Source organism: Meriones unguiculatus, chromosome X (assembly GCF_030254825.1).
Source record: "Meriones unguiculatus strain TT.TT164.6M chromosome X, Bangor_MerUng_6.1, whole genome shotgun sequence".
NCBI classification, from domain to species: domain Eukaryota; kingdom Metazoa; phylum Chordata; class Mammalia; order Rodentia; family Muridae; genus Meriones; species Meriones unguiculatus.
The window spans coordinates 148927181-148952365 of NC_083369.1; the positions used below are offsets into that span (position 1 = coordinate 148927181).

At 38.6% G+C, this 25185-nt stretch overlaps 1 protein-coding gene across 1 annotated transcript in view; it reads right to left on the reverse strand.

Moving 5' to 3' along the window:
* Positions 1–3143: 3143 nt before the first annotated feature.
* Positions 3144–25185, reverse strand: part of LOC110543819 (ran-binding protein 9-like) — a 111841-nt gene continuing 89799 nt past the window's right edge. Inside the window, 2 exon segments of the mRNA XM_060374743.1 lie at positions 3144–3274; positions 22405–22516. Of these exon segments, the coding sequence (XP_060230726.1) occupies positions 3144–3274; positions 22405–22516 (243 nt within the window).

Consider the following 25185-nt stretch of genomic DNA (forward strand, 5'->3'; position numbering starts at 1 on the left):
GTGTCGTCTGTTCTAACTTTCCCCCCATAGCATAAAGGAATCATCAGGAAACAAACAAGGTATGATTTGTTCTCATTTAAGAAACTTCATGTAAGGGTGAGGTGCATTTGCATATATTCTTGGATATTTGTGGTCCCTAGTCCTGGTCAAAGTTGGCTAAACCTGTACTCCATTATTTCTTCAAAATAAAACCTGCACTCACATGTAGTCACTGAAGTGTTAATTTATAGAAATACTATTCCACAAAGTGGATTTCATTTTTACAGATAATTTGAAAAAGGAAGTTGATTACCATGCAAAATGAAGAAACTCCAAAAAGTTAAAATACAGAAAGTGCAGTCTGTCAGGTAATGAGTTTTATTCTGTTTTCCCAATGGAATGTAAGTTTCCTATTTAAAGTTTTGGATTATGAGGGGAAGGTCGCAGTATATCAGATTGGGTTATTTAAAATATATATATCAGTTTTGATAGTAACATTTACTTGCTGCCTTAAAGCATGTTAATATATTTATTTTTCTTATAAAATAGCATGAGATTTAGCTGTATTATGAGTGCATACAATCACTTAAATACAATGATGATCAAAAACAATGCCTTTACAATGAAGCCATGAGTTATAGAGCCACTGACTTGCATTTGTGAGGCCATGTATTTAACATCACCCTAGCCCCACTCTCCAAAACCAAAAAAATGTTGGTTTAAGGATGTGAAAGAGCCATACAGTGCTTGATTGGTGTATGTGAGCCAACTTGGGGTGACCCTCCTCAGCACCACATACACACAGTTTTGTAGGAGAATGAGCATGTGTCCTCTAATTTATTTTGACCTTTTATATTGATCACTAGTCAGGCTAAAGATGACTTGACTGTAAGGCTGAAAGATCAAGATCTGAGAGATTCAAGGTAAGAAGCAGGCAACACTTCATCCACAACTCTATATGGTTCAGTATCCAAGAGGACTACTAGGATTTTCTTATAGAGTGTGACTGTCTGTCTCAGTTTCTCACAATGACAAAGAAATGACAAGTGATTGTTCCCTTTAGTAAACAAGTTCCTGTGTCTGAATAATTCGAGTTTACCAGTGAAAAAGGCTGTTGCCCAGTTTCTGAAAAGCGCATGGGGTAAGCTGGAGTGTTCTTCTCTTGGCTTGAATAGTTTACAAAGGGAATGTTTTTGAAAGGAGGCAGGTCATGGTTATAAGTTGAAAGATCTACTTTTATAGTATCCATTTATGTAAACAAGACACTCAAAAAATCTAACATTTAAGTTTCTCTGAGTTTTGACTAATACCTCTTGTGTATTCTTACACATGGAGCTTTCTCTTGTTGTGTCATAGGTGCTCAGAAAGAACAAAATGCCAAGAGGTTTAAAAAAAAGGTGGATGGCAAAATGATGAAAAAGAAAAATTATAAGTGAATCGAGGTAAACCTAAATGAAGAACCTGCACTTTGAATACATATAATTTAAGGTTATTTGGAGTGGAGGATTCACTTGTCATAATGAAGTCATTCATAGAGGGAGTATTACAAAAGGACCATTATAAAAATCATAAACCTTTCTGTTTGTGAAAACAGCTGGCTACATTTCTTTCTGGACTAAAGTTGAGCATCCTGGAGGGAAAAACATTTAAAGAGGATTTTTTCATCATTGTGGGCACAGGAAGTCAGCGATAAAGAGACCATCCTTGGAGTCTTCATCAGAAAATCTGTTCTGCTGTTAATTGATATGATTTTTGCCATTAAGGAATAAGAAGTTATTGATAAAAGGCCCGGTTGGTTGAATCCCAAGAGGGGGTAAATAAATACCTGCTGGAGAAGCCTTAAGCTTCAGTCAGCACCTTTGTCCAGCCATGGGCTAAATTCATCAGAAATAAGGTTTTTTTTTTGTTTGTTTGTTTTGTTTTTTAAAGAAAAGGTGTGTGCACACATTCACGGTTTCTTAGGAGACAGTATATATTGAGTAATCTATACCATGTGAATTCCAGAGGATGAGTTCATGTCACCAGACTACACTGCAAGTGCCTTTAGCTGCTGAGTCATTTTTCAAGCCCTGCAAAAGCTTTTCAAATTTTATTTTTAACTAGTTTGGGGATTTGCTTGGTTGACAGTTACAGTACTTGTCAAATTTCTATTTTTTTTAAATTCCACACATAGTGTCAGATTTGACTAATGCAATTAAATGAAGACAGTCTGAGACTGTAGAAGTTGGGCTGACAGTAAGAACCAGTAATAGTAATTACTCTAAAAAACTATATAGGAACCTAATACATAAATTCAACTGACACTAATATCTGTAGAAGTAAATTTTAATGGCCAGTTAATTACATCACTACATTTTTATTGCAATATAGTACTCATTTAAGCACTTAAAAATGGAAGGTGTACAAAGATTAAATAAAGACATGATGAACTAACTAAATATTTGGTTTTTATATAAATAAAGGTGACAACCACACTGTTTACATGTAATACTGTTTTAAAATAACAGTTAAACTGGCAAGTCTACAACAGAAGCCATCTGCAGTTAAACAGGAACCAAATTGAAGAGGGTCATGTTAAAAACAAAACTTTTGGGACAAAACAGGCTGATATTTTAAGTAGCAAAATATCCACTCATCTCCTGAGTATTTCAACTTTTACAGTACACATTAAAAATAGATTTCTTTCATCAACGCTATTAAATTCAAACTGTCTGATGTTTATGCATTTTGCAAGTTTCACTGATTGAATGCTTGCACAGGAGGAGGGTTCAGAACAGCTCCCAACTTGTAGTTTACATCACCCACACGCTAACACAAACACAACTTGATTCATTTCTTTCCCTCCTTCTCCCGCCAACAAAGAAAGCAGGATTTTTAGTTTCTTTTAGGTAATTGATTTAAGGGATTTAAGATAACAAATCTGAACATCTGAAATTCAGTAATATATCTTAGACAACTAAGAGGTTAAAGGATGGAAAATATTTTCTCCAAAACTAAGTTAGAAATTCATTTGTGTCATGCTGTAAACCAGGAACCAATATAAAGCTACAAAACCTGCCCCCAGTGGATAATTTTAAAAAATCTAAATTTCAGTTCAGCAGAGCTGGTCTTCTTCCACGTTGACTACTTGCCACAATGTAAGTGTGAACTCCTGAAGTGCATAGCTAATGTAGGTAGTCTTCCACTGTGGCAACTGCACAGGATCCAATTCCTGATCGAGCCATCAGTTCTAGACACTGTGTGGTCTGTCCCACTGCTAAAGCAAGGGGAGCTTGCCTTGGCAGATTGTGAGTTTCTAAGGAAAAAAGATTAGAACATGGAAATAGCAATTAACAACTATTTTTAAAACCATTTTTCAGTCACAAAATACAAAATTTCCTACATCAGTACCTGTGAGTATCTGAACTTTCACATGAATAATGAGACAAATAGGTATTTCTATGAAAATTCTTACGAAATTCTTACAGAAATAAGGTTTCTTAAAACTTTATTTATTGACTCATTCATTCATTGTTTTTTTTTTTTTTTTTTTTTTGAGAGAGAGGGTTTCTCCATGTAGCCTTGGTTGTCCTAGACATGCTTTGTAGACCAGGCTGGCCTGAACTCAATCCACCTGTCTCTGCCTCCCTAGGATTAAAGGCAGGCATGCACTACCACTCCTGAATGTTATTTTTTTATTCTTTTGATACATGGATTCACTTTTTATTCCTCTCTGGTCTGAAACTCAGAGATCCTTTTTAAGGTTTGTACAAAACATTTTACTTCTCTCTCAACCTTGATACTTAGCCAAGATCAGCTGATATTAGCAAGAAAAGGTAGTACCAGATTTTCATTCAAAATTTCCAGTGATGATACTCAACCTCCTGTAGATAAAGTCTGGTGAGGGCTGTTGAGCTGCCTCTAAGTTGTGCTGGTGAATGGTATTCAGAAGCAAGGAAAGGCCTATGAGAGTACAGAGCAAAGCCACCCTAGATTTGAAGAGGCTAACCTCTGATCATTAGTCCAGATATTTTATAAATAGAATATTCTTGGGTGTTACACATCACAGTCTTAAGACAAGTAGGTTTATTTTGTTTTTGATCGAGACTCTCTCTACAGACCAGGTGGTCTGCATCTGGGATCTGCTAGCCTCTGCCTCCTGAGTGCTGGTATAAAATGTGCAATGACTATAAAAAAGACATGAACTTAGAGTAACAGGTCTCCTCTAAGAAGCTAGTATTTTCTCTCTGGAAATGGTTCCAAACTTTATAAAAACATTAGGTTAGTGAAACTAACCATACTTCTGCAGGCAATGTTAACAGGGGCAGAACCAGAGACAGTGGCTCTCAAGCTCTCTGATTAGCTATAGCCTAAGCTCAGTTACTGATAGCCTAAGCTTAAAGAGTTTCCAATATAGCAGGAAAAACAATTCTGAAGGAATGAAGCATAAATGTAAAAAAAAGCATGGAGCAGACCTGGCAGAAAACACAGTTTAATAAAATGTGGTCTGGAGCGGGAGCATGGTGGTTCTTGACTTTAATCCTAGCATTTGGGAAAAGGAAGGCGAATATCTGAATTCAAGGCCAGTCTGATCTACCCAGCAAGTCCAGGACACACAGAAACCCTATCTTGAAACTCCCACACTCACCAAAGAAAAAGATTGTCTGAGTGTCATGTTTATTGAAGTACTGATTTACTGACAAACAGAAAGGAAAAAAAATCATTTTTGTTGTTGTTTTGATAAGCTTATGGTTCATAGGAAGTACTGTGCTCAATGAGCACTGGGTTCATTATTATACTCTTTGACCAAAGGAAGCATCTTGTTTTAAGTATCTTGAGGCTTTTAAGAAACAAGATCCTGAAGTGTATCTAAGATTGCACCACTTGGAGGACGCTGTTTCTGACCAGCAGCACAGAAAGGATGCAACAGTGACAGAAAACTGAACCTTAAAACAACAGCGATTGTGTTTACCAGGTGAGAGAAAACCGCACAGTGTGGGAATCAATCAGGTTCAGGTCACCCAGCTAAACCACAGAAGAGTTTCCAGGTCCTTGAGGGTGTTTGGTTGCCATCACAGAGCCACAGGTCTGTGTGCTCTGATTACCATCCCAGATTGAACTGTGGGCCCCAGGGCACCAGATATTGGGTTTCTCTTTGGGGAGGTCAGTGCACTCAGCCGACCCCCCACCCCACCACCCAAAAGAGTTCTCAGGATAGGTTCCCAGTTTCCTGCAGGTGTCAAGGCACCCAATCTCCAGTAAAGTTTAGCCACTCCACCTGGGTGCTCAACTCATCACTCCAGATGGAACTGTGGACCCCAAACCACCACAGACTGGGTATCCCTGCCATGAAGAAACCCCATGCCAAGGGAAACATCAGATCTGACCTAAGGACACACAGCTCCAGAAAAGTTTCTGGGTTCCCTCAGGTTCTAGCCTCCAGCTGCATGCATGAGCTTTATGTTCACCTGCCACTGATTATTTCCAGAGTCCTGGTGCACAAAGCTCCAACCTTAGACCTACAGAAGCCTGAGAGCCACTGGATCAGTCCCCAGATAGTGCTCCATGGTGAAATCAGTCATCCCTAGTTAAACTGACAAAACTGCAGGGCTCCCTGGCAGCAAAAGCAGCTCACTAAATTCAGAGCAAAAAACCCAGCCGCAGGGCAGGTGTCTCCAGGACTTCTCCTGATGAGAGGAGAGCAGTTACCACACAGATCCATATGCCTGTGGTGAACTTTGGCAAGTTCTGAGAAGCACTGCCATTCTGTTGACCATAACCAAAAAGCTAAGGAGGCCTCCTTCAGAACTCTATCAAGGGCATTTGACCCACCCCAAGATTCTAGCAGGCACCAGAAATTAACAGGCAACACCTTAGTCAGCCATATGGGTAAATGACCGAATAAAAGCACAACCAAGATAATGCAGAGCAGTATGGCATACCCAGAACCCAGTTATACAGGGGCAAGTAGCCCTAGAAACCTTAACATAAGTGAAACTCAAGAAGATGACCTTACATATATGCTTATGAAGAGGTTAATGGAGGAAACAAATAAAATGTGTAAAGAATTAGAGGAAGATATAGTCAAACAGATTATGGCCATCCATAAAGAATTACAGGAAGATGCAGCCAAACAGTTTGTGGCTTTCAGAGAGGAAATTATTAATACACTAAAAGAAATAAAAGAAACAGAGGAAGATTCAAACAAACAGCTGAAGGAACTGAAGGAAAAACAGGAAATTAAACAGTCAGACAGTTGAAGGAAATCAACAAAACAACTCAAGTTCTGAAGATAGAATTGGAAAAATTAAAGAAAACACAAAAGGAGGAAATCATGGAGAGGAAGAACTTAGGAAAGAAAACAAGAAATACAGAGGTAAGCATAACCAAGAGTTATAAGAGATGGAAGAAAGAATCTCAGGTGTGGAAGATACAATGGAAGAAATCAATGTATCTGTCAAAGAAAATAATAAATCTAAAAATGCCCTGACACAAACTATCCAAGAAAGCCAAGACAATATGAAAAGACTAAATCTAAAATATCAGGAATAGAGGAAAAAGAAGATTCCCATCTCCAAGGCCCAGAAAATATTTTCAACAAAATCATAGAAGAAAATTTCCCCAACTTAAAGGAGAGACCTATAAGAATACAAGAGACCTACAGAACACCTAATGAATTAGACTAGAAAAGAAAATCCTCCTGCAACATAATAATCAAAACAATAATTACACAGAACAAAGAAAAAATACTAAATGCTAGAAGAGGAAAAGGCCAAGTAACATATAATGGCAAACCCATCAGAATCACACCTGAATTCTCAACAGCGACTATGAAAGCCAGAAGGGCCTGGACAGATACAATGCAGACCCTAAGAGTACACAGATGTCAGCACATTCTACTATATCCAGAAAAACTCTCAGTTCTCATAGACAGATAAAACAAGATATTCAACAACAAAAACAAATTTCAACAATACCTACCCACAAATCCAGCATTACAGAAGATACGAGAAGGAAAAAAAAAATACAAACCAGGAAAACGGAATTCTTTCAGGAAAACACAGGCAATAAATAACCTTACTAAAGCAAAACTAAAAGTAGTCAAGCACACAAACAAACAACCTCAGCCAATATCAAAATCAAAAGATCTAACAGCCACTGGTCATTAATCTCTCTCAACATCAATGGACTCAATTCTCCAATAAAAAGACACACACCATCAAAATGGATGTGTAAACAAGAACCAAAATTCTGTTGCATACCAGAAACATACCTAAGAAGATAAATAGACATTACCTGAGAAGAAAGGGCTGAAAGATGGTTTTCCAAGGAAATGAACCCAAGAAGCAAGCAGGAGTAGCCATGCTAATATCTAATAAAATTGACTTTCAAACAAAAATAATCAAAAGAGATGGGGAAAGACATTTCATCTCATCAAAGGAAAATTCCACCAGGAAGTTATCACAATCCTGAACATCTATGCCGTAAATACAAGGGCACCCTCATTTGTAAAAGAAACATTAATAAAATTGAAACCACACATAGTTGAACACACATTAATAGTGGTGAAAGGGTTAGACTAACTTTGTAACCTATATGTCTTCTAAAGCCTATAGTTTTGAGTTTTAGGTCCAGGTTAAGCTAAAGCCTGTTAGTACCTTTCCAGAGAGTGAAGGTATGTGACCCTATCTCTGAGGACAGATATAAAAAAAGGGGCAAGCAAGCAATGACCTTCACTCAGCAAAAGAAGGACCAGACCCTTGTCCTTGAGATAGCGTTTCTTAGCAATGAACCTAGACTTCTTCTGAGTAGCTTTTGACCTCCGGCCAAGAGCCCGCAGCCCTAATCTTCAAGGATGAGCTAACCACCCCCACCTTAAAGTGCAGCTACATCCACACTTGGCAGGACTGGCCAAGCTTGAGCACCTAAGACTAACCAATTATCTTACTTTATAGCTTCCTCATCCAATCCTAAATTGCCAAAACTAAAACTTCAAATTTCCCACAATTTTTCTTTTAAAAACCTAAAGGCCTTTGTCTCCCGGTGCCACTCTTTGCTGGCCAGCAAGGGTGACCCCGTTGTACAATGGTTAATAAACCTCTTGCTTTTGCAACGAGTCTTGGTCTGGGGGAGTTTCTGGGAAGGGCGTGATTGAACTCCTGAGCTGTGAGACCCCAGGTCTTACAGTGGGAAACTTCAACACCTCACTCACAACAAAGGACAGGTCAAAAAAAAAAAACAACAAAAAAAAAACAAAAAATAAACAAAGAAACTCTGATTGTAACCAAGGTCAGGAATCAAATGAGCCTAACAGACATCTGCAGAACCCTTCACCCAAACACAAAAGAATTTAACTTCTCAGCACCTCATGGACCCTTCTCCAAAATAGACTATATAGTTAGTCACAAAGTGAGCCTGAACAGATACAAGAAGATTGAAATTATACCTTATATACTATCTAAACATCGTGGACTAAAGCTGGACCTCAACCACAGAAATAGCAAAAAGCATATACACACATGGAAATTAAACAACTCGCTACTCAATGACAGCTGGATCATGGAAGAAATAAAGAAAGAAATTAAAGTCTTCCTAGAGTTCAATGAAAATGAAAGTACAACATAGCCCAAATTATGGGATACAACAAATGCAATTTGAAGTAGAACTACGTGTTTTCAAGAAGAAATTCTAAATCTCTCCCAAGCAAATTGATGACTCACTTAAAAGCCCTAGAAGAAAAAGAAGAAGTCAAACCAAAGAGAAGTAGAGGGTTGGAAATAATCAACCTTGAGGCTGAAATCAATAAATTAGAAACAAACAAAATAATTCAAAGAATCAATGAAACCTAGAATTGGTTCTTTGAGAAAATCCACAAGATAGACAAACCCTTAGCCAAACTAACTAAAAGGCAGAGAGACACCATCCAAATCAACGAAATCATAAATGAGAAGGGAGACATAACAACACACACTGAGGAAATCAAAATAATCATTAGGTCTTAAGTCAAAAGCTTATATGCCACAAAATCTGAACATCTAAATGAAATATACAATTTTCTTGTTCGATTCCACTTGCCAAAGCTGAATCAAATCAAGACCATGTAAATTAATTAAATAGCCTTATATTCCCAAAGGAAATAGAAGCTATCATCAAAAGTCTCCCATCCAAAAAAAAAAAAAAAAAAAAAAAAAAAAAAGCCCAGGGCAGAAGGTTTCAGAGCAGAATTCTACCAGTCCTTCAAAGAAGACCTAACACCAATACTCTTTAAATTATTCTATAAAATAGAAACAAAAGGAATACTACCAAACACATTCTATGAAGACACAGTCACTTTGGTACCTAAACCTCACAAAAATCCAACAAAGAAAATTTCAGGCCAATCTCCCTTATGAACATTGATGCAAAAATACTCAACAAAATACTTACAAACTGAATACAATAACACATCAAGATATCATCTACTGTGATCAAGGAGGTTTCATCCCAGGTATGCAAGGGTGGTTCAAAATATGGAAATCCATCAATGTAATCCACCATATAAACAGTCAGAAAAAAAGGACAATCTCCTTAGATGCTGAAACCATTACATAGAATCCAGCACCCATTCATGGTTAATGTTTTGGAGAGTTCAGGGATACAAGGCACTTACCTAAACACAGTAAAGGCAATATACAGTAAGCCTATAACAGCATCAAAACAAAGGGAGAGAAACTGAAATCAATCCCACTGAATTCAGGGACAAGGCAATACTTCCCACTCTCTACATATCTCTTCAACATAGTTCTTGAAGTCCTGTCTATAGCTATAAGACAATTAAAGAGATCACAGGGATACAAATTGGAAAGAAAAAATCAATATATCACTATTTGCAGATGATAGGATACATACATCAGTGACCCCAAAAATTCTACCAGGGAACTGCTACAGCTGATAAACACCTTCAGCAAAGTGGCTGGATACAAAAATAACTAAAAAAAAAAAAAAAAAAAAAAAAAAAGTAGCTCTTCTGTTTCCAAAAGTCAAAATGTCTGAGATAGATATTAGGGAAACAAAACCCTTCACAATAGCCACTAATAACATAAAGTACCTTGGTGTGACTCTAACCAGGTAAGTCAAAGACTTGTATGCATCAAATTTCCAGTCTCCATAGAAATAGAAGAAGATATCAGAAGATGGAAAGCTCTCCCATACTCATGGCTCAGCAGGAATAACAGTCCTGTACAATAAAAGATCTCTTGGTGGTATTTCCATCCCTGATCTAAGCTATACTATAGAGCAACAGTAGTAAACACTGAATGGTACTGGCATAGAAACCAACTGGTGGATCAATGGAATAGAATAGATGTCCTTGAAATAAACCCACATACTTATGGACATCTGATTTTTGACAAAGACAAAAACATACCATGGAAAAATATCATCTTCAAAAAATTGTGCTAGCCTAACTGGATGTCTACATGGAGGAAAATGGAAATAGATTCATACATATCACCTTGCACAAAACTAAAGTCTAAGTGGATCAAAGACCTCAATATGAAAACAGACACACTAAACCTGTTAGAAGAAAAAGTGGGAAGAGCCTTGAACTCGTTGGCACATGAGACAACTTCCCAAACAGAACACCAACAGCAAAGGCTCTAACATCAAAAATAAATGGGACCTCATGAAACTGAAGAGCTTCTGTAATTCAAATAACATTGTTTTCAGAAAAAAAAAAAAAAAAAAAAAAAAAAAAAAAAAAAAAAAAAAAAAAAAAAAAAAAAGACTGCCTACCGATTGGGAAAAGGTCTTCACTAACCCTGTATCTGACATAGGGCTAATATCCAGAATATAAAATAAACTCAAGAAGTTAAACTGCAACAAATCAAATAATCCTATTCAAAAATGGGGCTAAAAAGAGAATTCTCAACAAAGGAATAGCAAATAGCAGAGAAAGAGTTCAAGAAATGTTCAACATCCTTAAGTCATCAGGGAAGTGGAAATCAAAACGACCTTGAGATTTCCCCTTACACCTATCAAATTTGCTAAGACCTAAAATTAAGTGACAATACATGCTGGAGAAGACATGGAGAAAGGAGGACACTTCTCCCTTTCTGGTGGGAATATAAACCTGTACAACCAGTTCCGAAATAAATCTGGTGCTTTTTCAGACAATTCGGAATAGTGATACCTCAAGATCCAGCTATAACATTCCTAGGCATATATCTAAAAGATGCTCAAGTATACAACAAAGACATTGGTCAACCATGTTTGTAGCAGCTTCATTCATAATAGACACAATTTGGAAACAACCCAGATGCCCCTCAGTTGAGGAATGGATACAGAAATTGTGATTTATTTACACAATGGAATGCTACTCAGCAATTGAAAATAAGGTAATCAATAAAATTGTAGTAAATAGTGGGACCTAGAACAAATCATCCTGAGTGAGGTATCCCAGAAACAGAAAGACACACAAGGTATATACTCTCTCTAAGTAAATATTAGACATATACTATAGGATAATCAAACTAAAATCTGTACACCAAAAAAAAAAAAAAAAAAAAAAAAAAAAAAAAAAAAAAAAACTAATAAAGGAGCAAGAATATGGGTAAGATGCTCAATCTTCATTTGGAAAGGCAATGAGGATGATCATCAGAAGAGGGGTAAAACAGACAGTATCCTACCACAGAGGGCCTCTGAAAGACTCTACCCTGAAGAGTATCAAAGGAGATGCTGAGAATCATAGCCAAACTTTGGGCAAAGTGCATGAAATCTTAGGAAAGAAGGGTGAGATAGAAAGACCTGGAGGGGACAGGAGCTCCACAAGGAGAACATGAATAAATAAATAAATAAATGAATAAATAAATAAATAAACAAACCTGGACAACAGGGGTATTTTCTGAAACTGATACTCCAACCAAGGACCATTCATGGAGATATCCTAGAACCCCTGTACAGATGTAGCCCATGGCAACTCAGTGTTCAAGTGGGGTCTCTAGCAATGGCAACAGTTTATGACTGTGACATAAACTGGTTTACTTGCTCTTTGAACACTTCCCCCTCAGGGGGGTGCAGCTTTACCGGGCCACAGAGGAAGACAATGCACCCACTCCTGATGAGACCTGATAGACTAGGATCAGATGGAAGTGGAGGAAGATTTCCCCTATCAGTGGACTGGGGGAGGAGCATGGGCTGTGAAGAGGGAGGGAAGAATTGGGAAGGGAAGAGGGAGGGAGCTACAGGTGGGATACAAAGAGAATAAACTGTAATTAATTAAAAACAGAATCAAGGTCACAATTTATTGTGATAATGGCTGATCTGAAAGAAAGAGTAAGGTAATAGAAACTCACAGCAGTAAAAACTGTTAGTCTAAGTTTCAAAGCCAAGGCCTGTGTCAACGCTATCTATTGTGTGCTCTGATCATATGAATATACACATCAGACCAAATGTGCTTACAATAATTATCTCAGATTACTCATAATACATTTATGCACTATCATGTATCCTGGAAAGAGCTATAAATTTACTTGTACTCTAATACTCTCTTGTCTTTAGAGCAATGAGTGCAATTAAGAAAAGGTATCATTTCGGACCAGACATCCTAGCATTTGAGCACAATACAAAGAACATTTCTGTTTTTAAAATCTAAAACCAATGTTACGAATAAAAACATGATGTTTCAAAATATAAACAAGAAATATAAATAGTCCTTTATTCATTACATACATGTCTGCCTATGAGTAGCAGAAAACATGCAGTAACCGATGTTATGGTTTAGATTGCTTTTAATGTAAGTATAAACATTATTCATGGCTTTCCCCCCTCTATCTCCCCAATCTCCACCCCAAGGTCTCACTTTGTAATCTGTCTGGCCAGACAATTGTTTATGTGAAACAGACTGGCTTCACCCTCACAGAGACCTAACTGTATTGGCCCCCTTAGTGTTGGGATTAAAGGCATGCTTGCTTCACCCAGCCTAACACATGTATCTTGGTTAATGCTCCTAAGCATTTGATTTGAAGAACTAAAGAAATTAAAAACTATCCCAAGGGCTAGAAAGATGTCTCAGAGGTTAAGAGCACTGGCTGCTCTTCTAGTGGTCTTGAGTTCAATCCCCATTAACCACATCCTGGCTGACAACCATCTATAATGAGATCTGGGGCACTGTTCTGGTGGGCAGGCATACATACTTTATACATAACAAATAAATCTTAAGAAAAAAAAAACTGACACAAGAAAATTAGCATCTTCAGAATCTTCACGTTTGTTGCTTAAAATAGCAATCAGATGTTTTGACACACTGCAATCTAGCCGTTTCAAAAAAAAAAAAAAAAAAAAAAACTTTACAGTGGAGATGCCATACCCCTAGGTTAGCACTATTATTAAGTTTTCTTATTTTTACCAATGGGATGACATTCTATAGCCACTGAAAATGCAGCTCAAGAGCCAAATTCATGTCATTCTACACATAAATATTAGTTTAAGAAACTAACACAAAGGCCACTATTCATCCTCCCAAATGGCAGCATTGACCCCTATCATCAGATTAAGGATAAATATGAGCACTCATGGCTTTCTCTACATTGTTACAATGAATATTATTAGCCTTCAGTACAAGTACTAATATCTAAGTCACTCTACTCATGTGACAGTGCTGTCACATTTCCAAAACTATTTAATATGCATGGCTAAGGAAGCTTCTAAGCTTCACTGGGCCAAATAACACCACAGACTTCTGAACTGGTCTAGAGCCTCATTTTATTGGGAAATTTAAGACTCCAAAAGTCAGATGTAAAATAACACTTGATCTGAATTTCCTTGGAAGAAAATAGCTCAGAGATTAAGTTTTATGTGCACATGAACTGTGTGACATTTCATATTACCTAGGAATTTGCATAAATGTATTTGCTCAGTACATAATTACAATTAATATCACTGAGGTGAAGTATGATAGAAACAAAAACTAAGCAAACAGCAGATTCTCATTTCTACTTTCCATACACACTGACAAAGCCTCACTCCTTAGTGATCTATTTAATTTAAACAGAAATGTTTGAGTCCAGGGGTTGGTACTGCTTATGTCTGAAGCACAGAAGCTACAAATATAGTGAGCTCAGATACTCTTACTTCCTTTAACACCCTGATTTAAAGTTTCAGAATGGTATCAGGGTGGTTCTAGCTGAGATTACTGAGTAACAAGCACTCCCTTTCTAGCCTCATTTTCCTGTGGAACAACTACCAAAATCTTCAGAAATATGCGCAATTTCCTTCCACAGCAGCCAAGCCAAGTTTTGCTCTGCCTATTAAATATTGCTGCTGACATACCTTCCTGTATTTTCAGTATGAAGTCACCTTTCTTACCTGAGCTAGTCAAGATCACATGTTAACTCGATTTCTACAGCACAGTGTTTCTACAACACAGTGGCAATGGCATGTACTTAGAAGAAACACAAGGCTATCTTCTGGCAATATCCATATCCTCTTCCATACAGGAGGAACAGCTCAGGCCAAGTAGATGAAAGAATTTAAAAGAAAAATGCCTGTTACTCCCAGTCCCCAACTGAGGTGCCCATATAGTAGGTTTTTTTATTCAAACACAAAGACCACCCGAATACCTCATTCTAATGAAGACTCATTAAGTACTTACATATGTGCACTTTCCAAGATATACTTCAGAATCTACCACTTTTATTCCATCAGAATTCGAGTAATCTGTTTGGTATGGAGGAAATTTTCTTTCGTTTAAATAGAATGCTTTGGGGGGTTGCAGAGCCAAGATGGCCACTAACACACACAGCTTCTGAGCTGTGGAAGAGCTGAACATCTGAGTTGGTGAGTGGAAGGACCTCTGAAACAAGGAATACTAAGGTGAGGCTTTCTAAACAACAGGGAACATCTCATGCGGTGAGAACTTTGGTCTCTGGTCACCCGGGGACTTGTTTGGGGAAGGAGAGAACCGATCCTTTAATCTCCTGGAACTCCCCTCTATCGGACTCCCCCCTCCTCGGCATGGCAGACTCATAGAGATTCTTAGCTCGGCCCTAACTGCCTGGGGTCTGCATCGGCTAAGGCAGAGCTCCTAACCCTTTAGCAGCAACTGCCAGCAATACTGGTCTTGGAGTCCCAGACCTGTGCAGTGGCACCATCCTCCCAGTGCCCGAGTCTGCTAGCCACCTACTGGTTCTGCAGGTTCACCTAACCACTGACTGTATGGCTTGTCCAATCCCACAGTGACTGAGAATATGCTATATACTCACCAAAACCAGGAAGAAACACCATATAAGCTAGGCACACCAGGCGCTGGGCCTCCCAAGCTTGGAGAGCACAGTGGAGAGCTCCCAGGACTTCCCAGGAAGCATCTGGACTGGCATCCCAATCTCCAGCTACGGAAGGACTTCCTAACCTGGTGTGGAGCAGCACTGAGCTGGCGGGGCACATCAGTCCTAGAGCTTAAGACCAACCAGGGCCAAACCAGAGAACAGAGAGCCTGGTTACCCCGATCCCTGCTGATGTGACCACCTTGAGAGTGAGTATGCCATATCCCAGATCCACACCCCTTCTAAAATAGAAGCCAGACATTGGTCCCCTCCCACCCACATACCCACTGTGGGAAAAACAGGGTCACTTGGGACATCAAGGCACCTGCACTGTGGGTCCAGACCCGTGGCACCATCATCCCAGAATCCTGGGTTTGCTAGCCAAACATATTGTTCCCATAGGCTCGCTCAGACACTGACTGCATGGCCTGCCCAATCCCTCAGTTACAGATGTTATGCTATATACCCACCAAAGCCAAGCAGACCTGCCATATAAGCTAAGCACACCAGGCACTGGGCCTCCCAGGTTTGAGAGTACAATGGCGGGCCCCCAGGTCATACCAGAAAATACCTGGATTGGCATCCCGGTCTCCAGCTACAGCGGGACTTCCTAACCTGGCAGTGGCAGCAGCACTGAGCTGGCAGAGCACATCAAAAAAGCAGGGCCAAACCAGAGAGCAGAGAGCCTGGCTACACCAATCCCTGCCAAGTGACCTGCCTGAGAGTGAGTGCATCCTTGAGAATCTACAGAGCCTCTGATCCAGGGTCCTTCTAAAACAGAAGCCAGGCATCAAACCCCTCCCACCCACATACCCACTTTCGGAAACAGAGGGTCACTTGGGACATTGAAGCCCCTGCTCTGTGGGTCCAATTGAGGAGTTAAGGCAGTTAATGACAAAAATTACACCATGACCATCACTAGCGCCTGATACATATATAGTGCAGAGCCCCTCCCACACATTGAAGGGTTCAACATTATTTATCACTCTGTCCCTTGAGACACACTTCCACGCACACATACACACACACACACACACACACACACACACACACAAACACCTGCATTTGCCCTGTTTTGGTCTGCATACTTTTCTCCCACAGGTACAGCTAGTCCTCAGCACACGCTGAGAACAAGGGACCTATGTAAGCTTCCTGAAGAACTCTCCAGATGCCAGAGAGAGACAGTAACAGTCTGAATTGCAGAACCCAAAATCAAACAGGGAAGGTTTCAGATAAGCCAATAGCCAGGGGTAGGCGAAAGAACACTTCCAACATGAATCAGGACATCATGACTTCACCAGCAACCCACAAAATGATGGATACTCCAATTCATCAGAAGCACAGGAAAATGACTTTAAAGCTATGCTTACCCAATTATTTCAGGCTTATAAAGAGGAAACAAACAACTCTCTCAGAACAATACCATGCAAATTCAGTCAGTTAAAGAGGAAATGAGCAAATCTATCAAAGATTTGGCCAAACAAGTGGAGGCAAAGAAAGAGGAAATGAACAAAATTCTCAAAGAAACACAGGCAAATATAGCCAAACAAATAGAGGCACAAGTAGAGATACAATTAATAGCATATAGAGAGGAAATGAACAACAACAACAACAACAAAAAATAGAGACCATCATAGAGAGACAGGAATCCACATTCAAACAGATGAAGGAAATGGTGCAAGGCATGAAAACAGAATTAGAATCAATAAAGAAAATACAAACTGAGAAAACCCTGGAGCTGGAGAACTTAGAGAAAAGATGAGAAACCACAAAGGTAAGCATCACCAACAGAATACAAGAGATGGACGAGAGAATCTCTGGAGCTGAAGATACAATCGCAAAAATTGATACTTCCCTCAAAGAAAATGTAAAATCAGAAAAGTCCCAAACACAAAATACCCAAGAAATCAAAGACGCCATCAAACAACAAAATCTAAGAATAATAGGAATTGATGAAAAAGAAGACTCCAGGCACCAAGATCCAGAATATATTTTCAAGAAAATCATAGAAGCAAATTTTCCCAACTTAAAGAAAGAGATGTCCATAAATATACAAGAGGCCTACAGAACACCAAATAGACTAGACCAGAAAGGAAACACATCATGTCACATAATAGTCAACACATTAAATCTACAGAACAAAGAAAATATTCTAAAAGCAGCAAGGGAAAAAGGCCAAGTAACATATGAAGGTAGACCTATCAGAATCACACCAGACTTCTAATCAGAATATATGAAAGCCAGAAGGGCCTGGGCAAGTGTCATGGAGACTCTAAGAGATCACAAATGTCAACCCAGGCTACTATACCCTGCAAAGCTTTCAATCAACATAGATGGAGAAAACAAATGTTCCGTGACAAAACTAAATTCATGTAATATCTACACAGCAAGCCAGCCCTACAGAAGATACTAGAAGGAAAACTCCAATCCAATGAAAACAACTTCACCCAAGAAAACATGGCATACAGATAATATCCCAACAAAAGTGAAAAGAAAACAAGCAATGAAACACAGTATGACCACCGACTCCAATACAAAAGAAACTAACATTTATTGGTCACTATTATCTATCAACAACAATGGACTCAACTCTGCAATAAAAAGACACAGACTAACAGAATGGGTGGGGAAACAGGATCCAACATTCTGCTGCATCCAAGAAATGCAGCTCTGCAACAAAGATAAACCCTACCTCAGAGTGAAGGGCTGGAGAAAATGTCTTTCATGTAAACAGACCCAGAAAGCAAGCTGGGGTAGCTTTCCTAATATCTAATAAAATAAACTTTCAACCAAAATTAATCAAAAAAAGATGATGAGAGACACTACATTCTCATCAAAGGAAAAATCCACCAAGAGGACATCACAGTTCTGAACATCTATGCCCCAAATACAAAAGCTCCTACATTCAAGAACGAAACATTACTAAAACTTAAATCACACATTCATACCAACACATTGATAGTGGAAGACTTCAACACCTCACTTTCTCCAAGGGACAGATCATCTACAAAGAAACATAATAAGAAATAAAGGCACTTACAAAGGTCCTAAGTCAAATGGACCTAACAGATATCTACAGAACTTTCCACCCAAACTCAACAGAGTATACCTTCTTTTCAGAACCTCATGGAACCTTCTCCAAAATAGACCAGATAGTTGGTCACAAAGCAAGCCTCATCAGATAAAAGAAGATTGAAATAATCACCTGTATTCTGTCTGACCACCATGGAAGCGCTGGACATCAACAACAATGGAATTAGAAAAAACCCTACAAGGACATGCAAACTGAACAACTTGCTGCTCAATGATAGCTTGGTTAAGGAAGAAATAAAGAAAGAAATTAATGAATTCCTAGAATTCAATGAAAATGAAGGTACAGCATACCCTAATTTATGTGACACAATGAAAGCAGTGCTAAGAGAAACATTCATAGCACTAAGTGCCTTCAAGAAGAAATTTGTGATATCTCATACAAGCAACTTAATGGCCCAACTGAAAGCCCTAGAGAGAAAAGAAGCAAATGCACCCAGGTGGAGCAGACGGCTGGAAATAATCAAACTCTGGGCAGAAATCAATCAACTAGAAACAAATAAAACTATTCAAAAATCAATGAAACCAAGAGCTGGTTCTTTGAAAAAATCAACAAGATAGACAAACCTTTAGCCAAACTAACAAAAGGCAGAGAGAAACTATCCAAATCAGCAAAATCAGAAATGAAAAGGGGATATAACTATAGACAGTGAGGAAATACAAACAATCATTAGGTCGCACTACAAAAGGCTATATGCCACAAAATTCAAAAATCTAAAAGAAATGGACAATTTTCTTGATAGAATCCAGTTACCAAAATTAAGTCAAGATCAGGTAGAAAGACTGAATAGTCCTATATCTGCCAAGTAAATAGAAGTAGCCATCAACTGACTCCCTTCCAAAAAAGCCCTGGGCCAGATGGATTCAGTACAGAATTCTACCAGACCTTCAAAGAAGTGATAACTCCAATACTCTCCTTACTATTCCACAAAATAGAAACAGAAGGAACTTTACCAAACTCATTCTAAGAAGCCACAGTCACCTTGATACCTAAACCACGAAAAGACCCAACAAAAAAGAAAAATTCAAACCTATCTCTCTTATGAACATTGATGCAAAAATAATAAAATACTTGCAAACTCAATCCAAGAACACATCAAAGATATCATCCACCATGACCAAGTAGGCTTCATCCCAGGCATGCAAGGGTGGTTCAACATACAGAAATCCATCAACATAATCCACCACATGAACAAACTGAAAGAGAAAAACCACATGATCAGCTCCTTAGATGCGGAAAAAGCATTTGACAAAATCCAACACCCATTCATGTTTAAAGTCATGGAGAGATCATGGATACAAGGTACATACCTAAACATAGTAAAGGCAATATACAACAAACCTATAGCCAACATCAAACTCAATGGAGAGAAACATAAACCAATCCCACTGAAATCAGGGACAAAACAAGGCTGCCCACTCTCTCCATATCTCTTCAACATAGTACTTGAAGTCCTAGCCAGAGCAATAAGACAACTAAAGGAGATCAAGGGGATACAAATCGGAAAGAAAGAGGCCAAAGTGTCACTATTTGCAGATGATATGATAGGATACTAGAGCGACCCCAAAAATTCAACCAGAGAACTCCTACAGCTGATAAACACCTTCAGCAAAGTGGCAGGATACAAAATCAACTCAAAAAAAAAAAAAAAATCAGAAGCCCTGCTGTATACCAAAGACAAAAGGGCCAAGATAGAAACTAGGGAAACAACACCCTTCACAATAACCACAAATAACATAAAGTACCTTGGTGTGACTCTAACCAAGCAAGTGAAAGACTTGTTTGAGAAAAACTTCAGGTCTCTGAAGAAAGCAATTGAAGAAGATATCAGAATATGGAAAGATACCATTCCGTGCTCATGGATTGGTAGGATTAACATTGTGAAAATGGCCATACTGCCAAAAGCAATCTACAGATTCCACGCAATTCCCATCAAAATACCAACTCAATTCTTTACAGAACTTGAAAAAAAGATTTTCAGTTTCATAGGGAGAAACAAAACCCAGAATCTCCAAAATGATCCTGTATAACAACAGATCATCTGGAGGTATCTCCATCCCCAATCTGTAGCTGCACTACAGAGCAATAGTAATAAAAGCTGCATGGTATTGGCATAGAAACAGAAAGGAGGATCAATGTACACAAATAGAAGACCGAGAAATAAACCCACACCCCTATGAATATTTGGCTTTTGACAAAGCAGACAAAACCATTCAATAGAAAAAAGACAGCATCTTCAACAAATGGTGCTGGTCCAACTGAATGTCTACTTGAGAAAATTGAAAATAGATCCATATTTATCACCCTGCACAAAACTAAAGTACAAGTGGATCAAAGACCTCAACATAAAATCAAATACTCTAAATTGGTTAGAAAAAAAAAAAGTGGGGAACAGCCTAGAACTCATTGGCACGGGAGACAACTTCCGGAACAGAACACCAACAGCACAGGCTCTAAGAGCAACAATCAATAAATAGGACCTCATGAAGCTGAAAAGCTTCTGTAAGGCAAAGGACACCATCATCAAAAAAAAACGAATGCCTACAGATTGGGAAAGAACCTTCACCAACCCTTTATCTGACAGAGGACTAATATCCAGTATATACAAAGAACTAAAGAAGCTGAAAAGCAAATCCAATTAAAACCAAGCAATCCAATTAAAAAATGGGGAACAGAGCTAAACAGAGAATTCTCGATATGGGAATATCGAATGGCAGAGAAACACTTAAAGAAATGCTCAACCTCATTAGCCATTAGGGAAATGCAAATCAAAATGACCCTGAGATTTCACTTTACACCCATCAGAATGGCCAAAACGAAAAAACTCAAGTGACAACACATGCTGGAGAGGTTGTGGAGAAAGGGGATGTAAGCTGGTGGGAATGTAAACTGGTACAACCACTTTGAAAGTCAATCTGGTGCTTACTAAGAAAATTAGGAATACTGATTCCTCAAGACCCAGCGATACCACTGCTTGGTATATGCCAAAAATTTGCTCAAGTACACAACAAGGACATTTGCTCAACCATGTTTGTAGCAACTTTATTTGTAATAGCCAGAACCTGGAAACAACCCAGATGTCCATCAAAGGAGGAATAGATACAGAAATTGTGGTATTTTTACACAATGGAATACTACTCAGCAATCAAAAATGAGGAAATCATGAAATTTGCAGGCAAATGGTGGGTTATAGAAATGATCATTCTGAGTGAAGTATCTTAGAAGGAGAAAGACAAACATGGTATATACTAGCTTATATAGACGTACAAGATATGATAAACATGATGAAGTCTATACACCTAAAGAAGATGAACAAGAAAGCAGACACAGGGTAAGATAATCAATCCTCACTTAGAAAGACAAATAGTATGTGCATTGGACTTATGACAGGAGTCTACCACAAAAGGCATCTGAAAGACTCTACCTAGCAGCGTTTCAAAACAGATACTAAGACTCATAACCAAACCTTTGGTAGAAGGGTAGTATGATGTGGAAAGGACAGGAGCCCCACTAGGACCAAATATATCTGGGCACATATTTTTTTTCTGAAATTCTTTCTCCAAGCAAGGACCTTGTATGGATATAACCTAGAACCTTTGCTCAGACAAAGCTCGTGGTAGCTCAATAACCAATTGGTTTCCCATAGTAAGGTGAAGAGGGTCTATTTCTGACAGGAACACAATGGCAGGCTCTTTGACCTCCCCACCCCCAAAGGGAGGAGCAGTCCTTCTAGGCCACAGAGGAGGACTTTGCAGCAAATCTTGAATTTACCTGATAAAACAGGGCCAAACAAAAGGGGAGGAGGTCCTCCCCAATTCGTGTACTTGGAAAAGGACAGGGAGTTGCTGAGGGAGGGAGGGTGGGATTGGGAGGGAATAAAGGTTCAGGATACAGCTGGAATACAAAGTTAATAAAATGTAACTAATAAAAAAAGAATCAATGAAAAAAAAATAGAATGCTATGTCCCTATTTTTTCTGAAACAGATATTAATATAATATCCTCTCAAATGCTGATAATGTAGCTGAAGTCTAGTTTGACTTGCTTTAGCTACTTACCTAATATTGCACTGTTAAGAGCTGAGCACACGGGTTCTCTCTGAATTGGGTCAAGTTGATTTCCAACTGGACTGTTCCAAGGATCCGAATATGCTAGTAAACTGAATGCGTCCTGTTAAAAACAATGTCAGTGCAGATAATTCACCTGCTGGGGTCACAGTGGCTCCAAGATGAAAGAAAGATTAAGATACAGTCTTAAAACAGGAGGTGACTAAGACCTTTGCACCTATTTTTATATTTCAGAATGCAGTAAAGTCTAACTGGCTTTCAGTTTTCTTGGTCATTTCTGCAATTACCCCACCACTTCTATAACACAAGCACAATGGGGAAATTAAAACCAATTCGAAATGAATGGCCTAATATTGATGAAAAAGAAAGAGAATTCATAGGACAAAGGTTATATCATAGGACTCAGGTGACAACATATGGCCCAGGAGATTACATAAGTCCTAGGTGATGACGTAGAACCCAAATAATATCACAGGAACAGGATGATGTCACAAGACCTAGGTGATGTCATTGGACACTGGGTCCACTCCCAGTGATCACCTCTTCCAACAAGGCCACACCTAACCCTCCCCAAGCAGTTCCACTAACTTGTTATCAAGTATTCAAACAGATGCTATGGGGCCCCTTCTCATCTAACCACCACAGGACATTGCTAATGTTCATTAGTTCTCACACGATTGTGTGTAGTGACCTATAAAAAAACATTTTGGGTGATTCTGTAGGCACAAAAATCACAAATCAAATCTGGCATTTGGGACAGAATGATATTTGTTATGGGCCACAAAGTTGGCAAGTCATACATCTTGGGATTGAAGCCAGTATCTGAAACTATTGTGAGCGAGCTTTCATGGTAAGACAGAATGTGTGAAAAGAAAGCTATGTCCTAGTTGTTTTTAAATTTCTAAGAGCAGTTGCTTCAAGGTAGTTGGAAACTAATATACTGAAGTCTACAAGATCCATCCTGGCTTTATGTTTTCTATTACTAAACTTGAGATGGTTTTCAACGATACATGCACACTTCCCATATTTGCTTAAAATTAAGGCAGGGCTTACTGTCAATATTATGTAAATAGTCACATGTGATAAAGCATGTTGCAGCCTGTGATCAAGATATAAAGTTCTCAGCTACTACTCCAGCACCATGCCTGTCTGCTACTTACTATGATGATCATGAACTATCCTCTAAAACTGAGGGCAAGGTCCCAATTAATTTCTTTTGTAAGAATTTCTTTGAACAAGATTTCTCTTCACAGCAATAGAACAGTAACTAAGACAATGTCAATGCTTCTTTTTAGTTTGCCAAGTCAGTAGCCTGACCCAGAGTAATATTCCACAGACCTATATACACAGGAATAAATGCAAAATGGACATGAGTTTCTAGTGGAGACACAGACAAACAAAGGGTGGCACAAAGGTTTTAAACTTACGGATTGAGCACCACAACATTCTAAAAGCGATGAATGCTACAATTTCTTAAATTCTACATTAAGTGGCTGAAGCAGACTCTATTCCTCTTATCCAGCATTACTGAATATCTTTGTTAAAGCAGGTTTAGGGAGAGAGGAATACTTGCTGGTTGATTGTAGTCAGGATCATTTTGTCCACAAAATCAGTGACACAACCTGAAGTTAGTAGTCTGCCACTAACTACACACATGAGTCATCCATTGGCCTATAATACTGAATATGTCATTCAGGTTACACTGCCTAATCACAACGAAAGTTCTAGAAACAAGGAAATTTAATATACAATTAAGAGTTACCAATAACTACTCAAAAGTGTTGAGTGTAAGAAAGCCTCTATGTACCTGTGTGACAGCATTAATTGCATCTAATGGTACTGAACATGCATTTGTGTCCAGTGGAGGTTTTGTTCCCTAATCCTACGCTCCACCTCCAGCTCATTGACTGAAGAATAGTTCATATCTCACAGAGCTAACTTATAAACCTCTCATCAACTCTAATTTACCCTGAAAACCAAGGCCATCTAATGAAGTGTCATCCCCACCATGCAGGTACTAAAAGATACTAAGAATATGTCCAATGAGTGACTAGCGCATAGAATCACATATAAACTATGCATAGAGCTATATCCTGACACCACCAAAAAGTCAGAAATTTCAACCCCCTTTACTACTTAATAGCTAAAATTTAGAAATAATACCTGTAAGAAATTATTGTTGGCCAATACTTTAAAAGACATCCCAGGCACTCATGGATCACCTCAACTGCTTTCACCTGAAGTTTGTGTCCCCATCCTACAGATTTTATCTGAGGAATCTTAGTTTGAGATGAGAAGAAAAGATCATATAGTACCATAAGACAGAGTTTCTCTCTGAATTACCAATGGACACATTAATAAATAGTAAATTTTTACTCTTATTTTGCTGAGCACAGCTGCTAGACAGGGCACACACAACAAGGACCAGAACCTAATCATTGTTTTTAGCATATTTCTACTGACCTAACTGAAACACACACATTGAGACTAAGAGAAACTTAAAGGCACATGACCAAGGAGGAGCCAGATCCTAAAATACTCTAAAAACCACACGATGAAAACTTATGTTTTCCATAAGGGAGGCTGGGACTTTAAAAAAAGAAACCTGGCAGGGGTTAGGTTTTACTTGAGAAGACCCATGGAGGAAGATGGCAAAATATGGCTAAGTGGACTTCAACCTTCCTAACACAGTGAATTTTAAACCCATGTGGTGACCCCAAGCATAAAATGATTTAATTGCCAATTCTTTACAGTAATTTTGCTACTGTTATG